The sequence below is a fragment of the Podarcis vaucheri genome (genome assembly GCF_965113315.1).
Source record: "Podarcis vaucheri genome assembly, chromosome: 17".
NCBI lineage: Eukaryota > Metazoa > Chordata > Lepidosauria > Squamata > Lacertidae > Podarcis > Podarcis vaucheri.
Window position 1 is genome coordinate 42,904,130 of NC_138755.1, and position 14,482 is coordinate 42,918,611.

The following is a 14,482-nucleotide window of genomic DNA, read 5'->3' on the forward strand; positions in this document are numbered from 1 at the left end:
ACCAACTGAGCTAAGCTGCTTATCATATATAATTGCACTGTAAACCATGGTTTAAATTTGGTTCTATATCTTGCCTTGTTTCATGGCTGGTAACCGCAGTCCCCCGGTTCAGATTAAATGGGGAACTATAGTTCTTTAGACGCTTCCTGACTTGACAGCTCACATCGCAAAGGGAGGGGCAAAGGAGCTACATGTAAGAAGCACAAGGCTCATTCATATCTTAGTTTATTAAGCCAATATATGATTCAGTGTAGGCAATGACAGAAAGCGCTGAAATCACCTTGGTCTGCATTGGAGAGGGAAGCTGGAAGCTTAACTAAAAATCTAAAAATATAAAGTTTAGGAGTTAAATTGGTTGGGAAGCATTACAAATATTTATTAGAACAACAAATAATCTTGTGACATTTGGTGTCAATGAATATAGTGAAAACTATGAGAGGCAAAGTGGTCTGGCGGTTAAAGAGCTTGCCAGCATCTCTGAAGGCCATGGGTTCAAGTGCTGCTTATTCTCACACTGGGTGGTCACCTGCAATTCACTCAGCAAAGAAGCAGTACGTGAACTAATGTCTCTAGTATCTTGATTCCTGCATTGCAGAGGGTTAGACTGGATGACCCTTTGCCTACCTTCCAAATCTACAATTCTATGATTCTATTTCTGAGTAAAGGACTGCACTGTTACCATAAGGTTTCATGGACATCAGGTGCATTAATGTTGCTTAAGATTCTAACATTGTTAATATTAGTGCTTTCATAAAGAACTTCTGAAAAAAAGTGTTTGCGCTGCTTATTCCAGTCTCTATTCTATACGCAAAAGCACCCTAACCAAACCCGAGTGTGTTTTGCCACCAATTATTAACATCCATCTGCAACTTGTGTGTGTAATGCTGGACTATCCTGCAGCTGCTGCCCTCTGCTGAAAAGCAGAATTGCTTTGCACCCTCAAGAATTAAACACTGAGCACTAGAGCTGAATCGCTCTTCTCCATGAAAGCTTATGGCACAATAAATTTTCAGTTGGTCTTTGAAGTCACACAAGACATTTCCCCCCTGATTGCTTTAACACAGTGTTTCCCAACCGGTGTTCCGCGGCACACTACTGTGCCGTGAGACATTGGCTGGTGTGCCGTGGGAGGGAGGCGGGCGAGTCGGGCGGTGAGAGGCGGCGGCGGCGAGGATCCGCGTCGAGCCGGGGGCGGCTCCGCGGTGGTGGTGCCGAGCGGCGGGGCAGCGCGTGCAAAAGGGAGGAGCGCGAGACAGCGGAGGAGGAGGAGGCCGGCATGTCCGGGCAGCAGCAACAACAACAGCAGCAGCAACTCCCGGCGACGGCTCCTCAAGCCCCGCCGCCGCCCCCTCCTCCGCCCACTATCACCGCCACCACCACAACAGCCGCTGCCGCCTCAGTTGCCGCCGTCCCTCAGTCCCTCGCTCTGCTGCCTCCTCCCACCCCCAAAGCTTGGAGGTTCCCCGGCAAGGGGGAGGGAAAAAACTTTCACTTTCGTGCGTCCCTCCCGGCGTGGCGCTGCGCGCTGACGTCATGGGGCTGTAATGGTGGTGTGCCGCGAGATTTTTTTCCTTAAACAGGTGTGCCGTTGCCCAAAAAAGGTTGGGAAACACTGCTTTAACAGACTAACATATCAACCTCTCTGGAGCTGTTTCTGTTACAAGCTTTTGAATGAAATGGAACTAGGTATCTCTTCTACCACCATTTCTGTAGTCAGCTGGTAAAACGAGACAAGCTTCCTCTTGATGATGCCCAATTTAGTTTATTACCTAAGTGGTCCAGATAGCAGCTGTGATGGCGCCCACCTTGAGGAATGATCTCCCTTCCGAGTTCCATCAGGCACCAGCTATTTCAGCAGATTTACAGTAAGAGGCAAAACATCAACTCACCTAGGCATTTGTAAGGTTTTTCCACCTTCCTTCCCAAACCCTGGGTGCTATAGCTGTATATTTTGTGAACCACCATGACATTACTTTTAACTAAGGGTACTGTGTAAATAAGTTATGCAAATAAATGAAAATAAAGTGTAATAATATTCTTCTTAGGCAGATGTATCTCACAACAATACATTACTAAAGGCACCTAACAGCACAAGCTCAGAGGTTTTTGAAGGATATTCCCTTAATAAAATTGAACATAACGGATTTCTTCCTTAAGGCTTTACAGTCTTTTCCAGCTAAACAGTCTCAACTGAGACTATTAAATTGGCACACAGGGCTACCTTATAGATGCAGTATTTTCGAACTTGCATCAAACAGCTTGTTTTTACTTAACACCAGAGTTTTACGGGGCAACACACTTTCCATTCTTCAAGGGAATATTTTCTCTACTGTAGGAAAGACCTGTTGAATCACTGGTTGCTGCAACCTAATTCTATGCATAATAGCTAAGCAGATTCTGAGACACACTGGTGTATAACCCAGAACCCACAGTGTAGCTAAGTCTTTGTGCAGTGGATTGATTTCTTACATTGTCTTTTCATGCTGATATTTTTGCATTTCCTACATGGAACTCACTCATACAATCAAACAACGGCTTTAGAAAGTACCTAGCATTACTGCAAGAAATCTTGCAATCCCAAATCATAACCAGCCAGCACTAGACGTCTGCCCAAGTTTCCAAGCAACCTCCAGGATAGGGTGTTGCTCAAGGCTTTTGCCTGGAATTAGCCTATTTTGGTTAATGACTCCCTAAAACACCATTCACTTTGCAGTAACTGTGCCTGTAAAGAAAGGAATGTGGGAGGAATCAGCCTTCAACAATTCCCCTCGCCAGGCTCACTATGGCAACTTGCGGTGGCACCTCCTGGTAAGCGCGACAAGCAGCCAGCATTCCTCCCAACTCCAGAGCTGCAGAGCTGGGTGGAGATCATCTCGGCAACCACACAGTTGTCCCTGCTGAAAGCGGGCAGGAATCTTTCCGTCCAAAGCTCCAAGGCTAGGAAGTGGTGGCCAGCAACCTGGCTAAGGTGGCGCGAAGGGTCCACCTGGAGACCTCCCAGGCCAGCAGCATCCAGTTAGTCACGCTCCCTGTCCTTCCCAGCTTCCAAAGTTGGGAAGACGGCTGGAAGTTGTTTGGCAGCTGCATGGCAAAGGCAGCTGAATAGCCTTGGCCAAGCCGACCAAACTGTTGCCTGCCCACCCCTGCCACCTTTCCAGCTTGAGAGCAGAAACAGCAGGTGGATGCTGCTCCCTGAAAGCGCTCTCACTTTCCAGGAGAGGGTCCCAACTGTCCCAGGAAGGGTGGGCAAGGGTGGGTGGGTGCTGCACACTGCAGCTTGAAGGCCGCAGCGACGCTCAGCCCTGCATGCTTCCTGCTGGCCTTGCAAAAGGCCCCTGGGGCTGGGGGTCCATCGCCACGAGGGGCCCAAGGCAATTTCGAGCAACAGTGCCCCCAACCAGAAGGCACTCATCGCTGCCCTTCTCCCTACAGATCCCTGCAGATCAGGGTACATCTCCACTCATTAAACAGGCTGCCTCAGCTAAGGCTGCTTGCACCCCCAGAGTTGGCACCAGTCTGCAGCATGAGGTAAAAGCGACCCATGCCCAGATGCAATGGCAAGGATGCGTCCAAGCTAGCAGGCAAAGTAGCCCAGTGGGTTTTCCTCTGCAAAGCGGATGACAACTTGTTCTAGCCCAGAGCTCAAGCAACACCAATTCAGAAGCTGCGGTTCCCGGCCGCCCCCCCCCCCCCAGCCCCGGGCTCGTGGGAAGCGGCAGCCAGGCCTGCTCCTCCCGCGCAAGGGAGAGGCTGGCGGCGCACGGACCGGCCCTTTCCCTCCCGGGGGCCGGAAAGTGCAGTCGGGCGGCGGGGGGAGCTGGGCTGCCGCGCTCCCTCCTCACCAGCTGCGCACCGGGAGAGGCAGAGCGAAGAGGGTCTCCCCGCCAGCCCCGCGCCGAGGGCGAAGGAAGCGCCGCGTCTCCGGGAGGAGGATCGCGCCGGGCTGGCGGACGGGTCCCTGCCCGGGGCGAAGGAGTGGAGAAGCCGCGCCCTGGAGAGGGAGGAAGAAGGCGACTGACCTCTCGCCCGCCGCCGCCGCCGCCGCGCCATCCTGCAGCTCCCGGTGGACGGAGCGCGCACCGCGCCAGCCTCCCATCCTGCTCCGGCTCCGCTCCAGGCTCCCACTCGGCGGCTGCAGCAGCGGCGCTTTCCGCTTCCTGTGCCCAGGACAGCGGCGGCAGCGCCCCGCCCGCCCGCCCGCCCGCCCGCCTCGGCCTGCTGGGAGCGAAGGCGAGCCCGGCCTGGAAGGAGCGCTCGCCGCCGCGCAGGACTGGCCGGGCCTCTTCCCGGGGCGGAGTTGCCGGCCTCTCGGCGGGAGGTGGGGGGGAGAAAGAGGCGTAGCCCGGCCGCGGGCAGGCTTCTTAAGGGCGAGCCAGCCCCGCTCTCCCGAAGTCGGGATCCAAAAGAAGGCTGCGCTTGAAGAGCCTTCCTTTGCGCCTGGGCGCGGGCTGCCCTGCCAAGTCCCCGGTGCGGGGCTTCGTGGCGCCGCCCTGGAGAGCGGGCTTCGGAGGGATGCCCCCCCCCATTCCCTCCAGACCCGGAATCCCCTGCTCTGGAGCTGGTGGCGAGCGGGCATCACTAAGCTCCACACCAAGGAAGGAGTTCGAGGGTTTCCTGCAAACTATCTTGAAGCTTGTCACCCAAAAAAGTTGCAAATGCAAATCAAGACGCTGCTGTTAAGCAACCAGCAATGCAGCCCAGTTTTATTTAGGGTTCTTACTTATTCTCTCTGGCCTCAGAGAGAGATTCAGATAAGCAACTTGCTTCTTCAATATGCTGGCAGCCTCAGAGAGAGATCCAGGGATGCGTTCAGTTTACATAATATTGAAAAAAAGACTCCACCCTTTTTTCACAGCTTTGTGCATGCGCTTTTTGCACTTGCTACAGTTCTCTGCAAATGCAAACTATTAAGTTTCATACACGAGGCACACAAACATAGCTTTTTATGCACATTAAACATAACTTTTACAAGAATTACAGCTGCAAACTGCCCAGTACACAGTTACAGACCACATCACTTCCCTGCCAGGATGGACCAAAGGCAATGATAAGAAATAAACGTCCTTTAGATTTTCCTATGGTGTTTCCAAAAACCTTCACTACCCTCAACTCAAAGGTCCAACCCCATTGCGCAAGAATCTCAGATCCATGGCCTCCTAGTATTTCATAGAACAAACAGATACAGGAAAGGCAGGGCTCCAAAAAGCACTGGGTGGACAGGGGTCTGTGGACAGGATGTGATCCATGACATGGCAGTGTGATGAAGAGGAAAGCGGCACCAACGTCTTCTTTAACACCACAGCTGCAGTCGATACGCCGCACAACCGAACGAAGTCCCAAGTAGCCTTATTGTACAAGGACAATTGAACTAGGACATATCTGAGGAGCTGAAGGACCCTTTAACGGTCCTCCTCCAGCCTTAACCGTTGTTGTTTTTTGTTTGTTTGTTTGTTTTTGTTTTTGTTAAAGTAATCGCCCAAGACGATATCTACCTTTACCTCCCCACCCCTATTTTATGTTGTTATCTCAATGTATATTATGCTATGGCCACACGGCTAATGCAATAAATAAAGATGAATAGACATGGCAGTGGTTACAAGGGAATTCTATATAAAAACTATTACTGTATTGGTCTGAATATAAGCCTCACTTTTTTCCCAAATTTCGACCGTGAAAAGTTTTGCGACCCTACAAAAATTGGGTTTTATGATACCGCTGCTGAAACAGACATACGGTAAAACAGAATGGGTGTGAGTGCCTGCAGAATTTTATGGGAGCGGCTTATATTTGGGTATTCTCTCTCCCCCCCCCCTTGAATTTTAAAGGTGCAGCTTATATTTGGGTGTGGCTTATATTTGGGCCAATATGGTAAGATTCATGTTTCTGTGCCAGGAAGCAGAGGGCTGAAATATTTTTCAGCCTGTATTTTCTAACATCAAACAGGAAAACTATATTCTCTCTACTGTATATCTTAAGTCTGTTTTTGATTCAAAAGAGATTACCTCTAGGGACAGCTTTTTAAAAACAAAAACACACACACACCAAAAACAGACATTACATGTAATCCCCGGTAAGGTAAATCATACCAACTCCATTCTAATAAGGGCAAGGGTAAGACAAGGATGTGTTCTTTATCTGAAGAACACCATATCTCTCTCCCCAAACCATATGTTTGAGATTAACCAGTAGCAGAAATCCCTTTGTTTACTATATGCCAACGACACCATTACTTTCACTACTACAACATGCCTGAATGGTTAACAGTCAACTGTGATACAACTTCATAAAGTTAGATAAGAAATAAAAATAGACCCTGGATGGATGGGCATGCAATATAACTAGCCAAGTAATAACTTTACATATCTGGAAGTTGTTCAGTTACCTTGGTCCTTGTCAGATTCAAAATGCAACATCAGATACACTGAATATTCAAGCTGCCCTACAGAGGTTCTTCTAGTATATAAAAAGTAAGCATATACTTTTCATTTTGAATGTGTACAACGCCTGTAGTATTCATAATGCCTTGAGAATCACCTGAGCCATGGAGACAGGAGACACCAAAGGCGGGCAATTCGAGAAAAGCCTCCAAAATGTGTTGCTTGGGGATGTGAGGTGCTCTCCCAACAGAACCCAGAGCGTGCGCATGACTTGCTGAAACATCTGCTCACAGTCTATCTAATGTTGAGTAAGTGTTGAGAATGTCCTGATCGCATTCTGCTGTTATTTACTGCCCAAAGAAAACTCACCTCTTTGTACAGTGCGTGCACCAGCTGTCAGGGCTAGAACAAGACATTTTGGTACCTGAGATGAGCCACAGATTGGCACCCCACTTTGCCACCAGTTTAGTGAGATGGAGGTGATGGTGTGGGCAAAATTTTGCTTTATCTGGAAAAAGTCCAAAGTCTGACTTCTAAATACAACTCCAATACGCACCACTTTGTAGCCCTCATGCAATGAAGCACACAAAAATCAAACTGTGGTGTTTTGTGCCCTCTGCAGCTTTCAAGAGGTTACCTGTTTTTAGCATTCCAGTTCTGATACCAAGGATCGTTGTGTGAGCTCTGTGTTGCCCCCTGCATAAGAACACACTCAGATATTGGCTTCCCCATGAAGCTTACATGGTCACCTTGAGCCAATTGCAACCTCTCATTCAAAGCTACCGTACAGGCTTGTTGTGAGGGGAAAAGGTGTGAGGAAAGGGATTAGGTACAACCCATTTATCTCCAACAGATAAATGGAATGAAATAAAGTTTAAAATAGATATGGTTGGGAGAAACATGATTGCCTTACAATATACAGTTCAAAACAAGCTTTCCTCCCTTAGTATGCAAAAAGGCCACCTCTGTATTGCATGGGGACTTGCAGTGTGCACACATCAACATGTGTTCATGTTGACAGAGAGAAGATGCATTCAATATCCAGTCTGAATATGAATTTTACAGATAACCTGGGATGGCAGCTAAGTCTTCAAACCTATGCACACTCACCTGTGAGTAAGCCCAATTGAACATAGTAAGACACTTCTGAGTAAGCATGTATAGGTTTATGTCTTGAATCCTAAAGACTAGCTGACGTGAAGCAACTAAACAGAGCAACCACAGAAAGGAAAAAATTAAAAATTAACACCAAGCAACCAGAAACATTTTTTTTAAATGAAATCAAAATGTCTGTGCTCCACCATGACAGAAAAAAGGCATACATTGACTGTATTGAGCTTTCACGTGCATTATCTCAGAAATCCTTACAGCAATCCCGCATAGGTCAGTGCAATATTTATTATTCCCACAAAGATTGGTGGAACAGAGGAGGAAAATGATTCAGGGGTGTTACCAAAGAAGAGAACCAACTGAGCTTTTTATTTCTCTTCCAGTGTTGCCAATTGTAATTATGCCTCAACAATTCAAAATATGGCAACACACAACAGACAAGTTTATACATGAGGGGAAGAGGGCACGGCTGGGAGCTGGAACTGTATATGGGAGTGTTTGTGGGGGCAGATTCTGAATCCCACATCTCTGAACCTAGTAGAATGCTTTTTCAATTTAAAAACTTGATGGCGCTAATCTACCAGCTGAAGGGGAAACCATGTGTGAAAACAGAACTTTCAGAACCAGTCTATAGAGCAGGTCTTACTAACTGTGCTTGCTAAGACACAAACCCCTTCCTATGTGCTACAGTGACCATATGGAAACCAAAAGGTTTTAAAGCTAGTCCTGCTGGTCTCTCCTCTCACACCCCACCCCACCGATTCCACCTGTCTTTTCAGGAGGCAGGGGGCATGGCCGGATTGGAGCAGTTGGGAACAGAACAGCTGAAATATTTTGGTGTAAATGGTATTCTCACATGAAGGGAACTTTTCCTTGTCAATCTACCAAATCTCAAATGATTGTGATATCACCTTAATCAGCTGTTAGGATTCCTTTTAACCAGATATCTCTGCCCAGGCATGCAAGAATCTGACAATTTTAGAAGACATTTTTGTTAACTTTTCAATTGTTTAAGGAGATAGTGTCTTCAATGTATAGAGCCCTAATAGCCCTTGAATATGGCAATCTTTTAAGTGCAATGGACCTAGAAATGCCCTGAGCAATGGACCTAGAAATTCAAATAACCAATGAAAAATAGGCCGCCTTGTGGTCTGACAGTGAAATCAGTTTCTGTCATAATCCGGGAGTCTGCATTAAAGTTATGGCACAGGTGGCATTATGCACCAGTAAGGCTATCCTAGATAGCTAAAGAAGTTGGCCCCAACTGTTGAGGGAAATGTGCTGTTAATATCCATGTGTGGTGGCACTGTGATAACATTAAAACTTTCTGGAGCAACGTATTAAAAAAAAAAAAAACTTAGTATGTAACATGGTGGTTAAATTGTCTCCTGCAGTGATGCTGCTAGGAATTAAGACTCTTGATCACTCAAGGTTAGCCCAATAATGAGCTTCCAGCATTTCTGTTAACACCTGCACGGATGCAGATTGCCCAGATCCTGGAAGAAAGGGGAGGATCTGAACGCCGAATACATGGCAAATGTTTATTGAATATATGAATTGTTTAGATCAGTGCTTCTCAACCTTGGGCCTCCAGCTGTTTTTGGACTACAATGCCCATCATCCTTAGCTAGTAGGACTAGTGGTCAGGGATGATGGAGGTCCAAGGTTGAGAGACAATGGCTTAGATCACAGAAGGAAACCACCAAAGGAGACCTTTAGAAATAATTCAATGAAACTTTATTATAATCAGTAATATTATAATCACCAATTAAATGATGTATTTAAAACTGACAAAAGGAATGGATTTAGTAATGAAATGTCAAGGTTTGAAAAGGAACTGGTAGAAAATAATGTAAAAACGCTGTCTAAAATGTATAAGATGTTGCTAGAATAGGATACTAAGGATGAAGAGGTTAAATTGGTAATGATACAATGCACAAGAGATTTGGGTTATAATATACAGCTGCATGGGAGAAGTTGTGGAGGAAAGATTTAAAATTTAGGGCATGCAGTACATTAAAAGAAAACTATATGAAAATGACGTATAGATGGTATTTAACTCCCAGTAAACTAGCAAAAATGTATAATAGTTCAAATATATGTTGGAAATATAAAGAAAAAGAGAGCACCTTTTATCATATGTGGTAGAGTTGTAAAAAGATAAAAGCATACTGGGAAATTATAATGAGTTAAAAAATGTTTAAAATAACACTTGTTAAAAAAACAGCAGCTTTTTTAATTAGGAATTTTAGGTGCAGAGATTCCAAGGGAGCAGAAAAGATTGTTCATGTATGCTATGACTGCAAGCCAGATGCTCTTAGCCCGGAACTGGAAGGACCAGAAGATTTCTACAAAAGAAGAGTGGATAACAAGAATGTTGGACTATACTGAAATAGTGAAAATGACTGGAAAAATCGGAAACCAGGATGATAAAAACTTTAATAAAGATTGGGAAATTTATTTGAAAGAACATTGTAAACAGTTAAAAACATGCAGGACTACAATAACTTCAGGGACACTTTGATGGCACCACCTCCAGCCAGGGTCAAGGGACAAAGTTGTGTCTTTTTCTGCTCCTTTTCCTAAAGCATCCTTAGTGAATTAGTTTCCATAGCAACATTTTGGGCTAAGCTTACATCATAAAGTAGATACTTTCCTGGCAACTGTTGGCACAGAGATTATTAACCTAACTGGGCTGATTGACTTCATCAGCAGTTTGCAAATATGACAGCCCTTGCAAGATCTACACAGCATTTTCAGTGGCCCTAAGAAGACAGCTTTTAATTTGGTATCTTTGCCCACCTTGTCAATCACAAAGCTTTATGTTCTTCCAAGTAGTAGAACCCATTTCACTTAAAGATTAGACAATTCAGTCATATTTTACAAAAGTGGTTTATTTTAAAAACACAGCTGTTCTCAAATGTTTTGAAAAAATAAAGTTTTTTTAAAAAGTACTTCACTGGGAGATGGAAGCCCAAGTCACACTGCTATAGTGCTGCTCTTGTCCGCTGTGTGGCTCCAACTGTACTCAGCGTCAACAAGTCTTATCCAAGCCCAAATACTCAAGCCAGTTTTAGGAGGCTTGTTTGTGGTGAAGTGCAAAAGTACAGCTTCTGTTCTAAAAACTTGGATGCATGATGGAACTCTGTCTAAATTTCTGCTGCGCATCACTGATATAGAGAGACAGATTTCTAAACATGCTTCTTGTGTGCTTGCTTAAATAAACAATTATAAAGAAAGTCAACATGAATCTTGACTGGCTGCAGAAAGAGCAGGAAGCAGCGCTGTGAACTGTGAGTGGTTATTTCTAATTGATTTTTTAACACCTTTATGGTTGCAGTGATGCTGCTGATGTGGATGCTTGTGAAGATGATGCCTTGTTTCTAGGAAAGTAGTATCTGAAGAGAATAGTTAAGGAGTTCTCAGCAAATACCTACAACTATTATTACCTTTAGTCAGGAAGCAAAATATTTACGTACTTATGCACGGAGCTCGTACTGGAGCTGCTTACATATGATTGCAGGTTTTAATGCGATCTGTGTACACTTACAGTGGTACCTTGGTTCTCAAACTTAATCCGTTCCAGAAATCCGTTCCAAAACCAAAGCGTTCCAAAACCAAGGTGTGCTTTCTCATAGAAAGCAATGCAAAATGGATTAATCAATTCCAGAGTTTTAAAAATAACCCCTAAAACTCAATTTAACATGAATTTTACTATCTAACGAGACCATTGATCCATAAAATGAAAGCAATAAACAATGTACTGCAGTCACACAATCAATCAATCAATCAATCAATCAGTAGCTGAACTGGGTTCCACACAGGCACAAAAACAAAAAAGAGCTGCAAATATAAAAATGCAAAATAAATAGCAAAAACAGACAGACCTCAGTGTAACACTCAAAATGGAAATGTGGGACTCAAATCAGAAGTGCGGTACTCAAATTGGAAGTGTAACACTCAAAACGGCGCACGTTTAGCTTCCAAAAAAAAGTTCGCAAACCAGAACACTTCCTTCTGAGTTTGCAGTGTTTGGGTTCCAAGTTGTTTGAGTACCAAAGTGTTTGAGTACCAAGGCACCACTGTACTTGGGAATAAACACCACTCAAAATGATAGTACTGTACTCATATCTGAGTAAATATGTGTAGGATTGAGCTGCAATAATATTTCCCTCAAAGACATAAAAATGTAATGCTGTAGTCTTCCAGAATTGCAGGACAAACTGCAACTTATCTGCCTTTTGTATTAAGAAACCTGTGAAAGGAGGTTGGGGAGAGAGCAGAGATTTTCTGTTCCACCACTACCTCATGGCCTCACTAAAAACCAAAGCATGACCTCCAAAATTGTTGGGAAAGTGGTAAGGCCTGTTACTCATCAAGCAGTGCCAGTCTGGTGCTTTAACATTTGGAAGGTCCCAATGTGCTGTGTAAAACAGATGCAATTAATTTCCAACCTCTACATTCTGGCTTTTACAGATATGGCAGACTGAGAACTGCAAGATGTGCACTTCAGAAGGATACACAAATGTGGGGATGCCTTTTGTTGTCAAGTACTTCCGGATAAGACGCTCTGTCCCATACCAATTAAAACCTTTGGTTGAGTATCCAATGCGCGGCAGGTGGACACTTGCTGAGAGAAAGAAACGAAAAATGCTGTCTGAGTTGTAGTTCACATGAAAACAAAGGATATGTAACTAGGTAGTTAATATTGCAAAGGAAATTCTTGTCACGGGACCAAAAAGGTTAGGGATAGGTAACCGGAAGCCAGGGGTGCACCTGGCCCTAAACATTAGCCACCTGTTCCAGAGGCAAAGAGTTATTTAACCCCCTTTGATCCTGTGTGAAGAACAGCAGAGTCTTTGGCACAGTTCGTTTTATTTATACTCCGCCTATCTCTCAGCACAGGACCCAAGGCAGCTTACCGAAAATTTTTTTAAAAAATGCAACTAAAACGACACCATCCAAATAAATATTTAAACATAATTACGTAAGTAACCCTATTAAAGGCAGAACACATAGGCACATGGGGGAAAGATATGCAAAGGGAATAAACTAGGAGTGTTGGGGACACCGTAACCTCTTTAGTGAGAGGTTAAATTATCAGAAACGTTTAGTTGTTTTGGCTTCTGGTGGTGATAGTGAGAATTCCAAGCTTTTATCAGCAGCGAGGGAACTAAGACTGCCCCAAGCTGCAGGTGCACTGCAGAAAACGTGGGAAGCTTTCGATTCCAAACAGTTGACATTATTCACCACAGCTGGGGTTTCTGTTGACATGGAGTTCTCCAAGAGAATAACCCCATAATGGCAGGAATTCTAGAGGATCCGAATGTCCCAGCCATCCCTTTCAACTTGTTTAAACGGGACTTCAGGCACTAACCTTCTCAACAACTGGCACACTTGCTGTCACAGGCACACTTACCATCTCTATCCTTGGCCGCAAGATAAATTTTCTTTAATCCCCTTTCCAAAGCAGGGAGATTAATTCCAGACAAGTTGTTCGAACGGTCTCGGTGCTGTGCTACAATAAGGGCCAGCTAGGAAGAAATCATATATGCTGTGATCAGATAAACCGAAAATTAAGTGCAAGGCTTATAGGCAAGAAACACTCCCACTCTTTTCCCCTCCTCTTTTTTTTTTTTTTTTTTGCAAATACACTTATGCTTCTGGAATAAGTATGGAACAATTCCGATACTCTAGCTTTTATGCTAGGAACAAGATTTGGAATGACTAAAACGAAAGAAATGCAAACCATCTGTTTGTATAGTTACCAAGTCATGTCCTTTGTTTCTGGATTCCTTATCATCGATGGGGAATAAAAGAGTTCCTCCCAATGTCAAGTCTACAAAAATAATTAAGAACAACGGGAAAAAACACTGAATTCTGTGGAACACTGAGGGGAAAATGCACTCAGGATGAATTTCTGAAAGTCAGATTGGCTGTATTGCTCTCTCTTTCATGTACTTAGCATTATGCTGATTTTTCATAGATGGTGAACATAGTAGACAAAGCAGAATTAATTTTAATTAATTAATTAATTAATTAATTAGCAGAGTATGATTTTTTCTAGCTCCTTAACTGGGCTTTCCTGTCTCCTGTGTAGATTAATCCAGATTGCTTCCATCAAGTTGCCAGGAGCAAGCAATAGAGAAGGAAATTTCTAAATTATGACTGCAACAGTTGTATGTTCCATCAGTCAGCTGGCAATGCTTTCAATGCCAGCATTCATTGGATTATAGGTTACCAACTGTTTACAGGTGTGCTGAGATGTCACACTGCAGGGATGTGGGGATATGAATAATGGGACTAACCGGTATCTCATCCAGGTTTTATGTAGCATTTCACCCACATTATCTCAGTATCCTTTAATCTTGTAAAGCAGGTCAGTATTATTATTCCAAATTTGGGGAGCCAAAGAGAAAGATTTGTTTAAGGCCACATGGTGAGCTTATGGCTAAAATCTGAGTGAAGAATCCAGTTTATACTCTTAGCTGATTCAGGGACATTTATTTATTTATCTATTCATTCATTCCCTGCCTTTTCCTTGATAGGGACTTAAGGCAGCTTTCAGATAAAATAAGAACAGCTAAAACACAGGAAAAACCCACAATCATTAAAAAACAAACATTAATAGACATTAAACATTAATAGAATATATTATCTATGAAAAACATACAGACAATCATAGCAAAAACAGCAAGGCACCAGCCCCATCACTAAACTGACTATTTTGGGAGTAGTCAGCTCCCAAATTCCTGTTGGAACAAGAAGGTATTCACCTGCCGGCAGAAGGACAACAAGGAGGGAACCAGTCTAACTACTCTAGGGAGGGAATACCAAAGTCTGGAAGCAGCCACTAAGAAGGTCCGGGAATCTATGTAGCATAACGGATAAATTTATGCACCGAAGTGCATTCACTCGGAAGTTTACTTACACCTGGCAGGTTAGAGACTGGAAGTGAACACATGAAGCAACTGTCATCCAATTAATCTTAGCAC

General features: G+C 44.2%; 2 protein-coding genes across 4 annotated transcripts in view; both read right to left on the reverse strand.

Annotated features, from left to right (window-relative positions):
- Window positions 1–4,036, reverse strand: part of VANGL1 (VANGL planar cell polarity protein 1) — a 48,585-nt gene extending 44,549 nt beyond the window's left edge. For 2 of the 3 annotated variants that reach the window (XM_082205940.1, XM_082205938.1), the window contains exon 1: window positions 4,020–4,036. The gene's annotated coding sequence lies outside the window, so the exon portion shown is untranslated. Of the gene's footprint in view, window positions 1–280; window positions 1,051–4,019 lie in introns of those variants that run through there. The other variant, XM_082205939.1, reaches the window with a different exon arrangement.
- A 6,324-nt stretch (window positions 4,037–10,360) lies between these two features.
- CHD1L (chromodomain helicase DNA binding protein 1 like) overlaps window positions 10,361–14,482 on the reverse strand; it is a 28,221-nt gene continuing 24,099 nt past the window's right edge. Inside the window, exons 20-23 of the mRNA XM_082205937.1 lie at window positions 13,256–13,326; window positions 12,907–13,021; window positions 12,009–12,117; window positions 10,361–10,885 (exon numbers count right to left, since the gene is read on the reverse strand). Of these exons, the coding sequence (XP_082062063.1) occupies window positions 10,816–10,885; window positions 12,009–12,117; window positions 12,907–13,021; window positions 13,256–13,326 (365 nt within the window). The 3' untranslated portion in view covers window positions 10,361–10,815. The remainder of the gene's footprint in view (window positions 10,886–12,008; window positions 12,118–12,906; window positions 13,022–13,255; window positions 13,327–14,482) is intronic.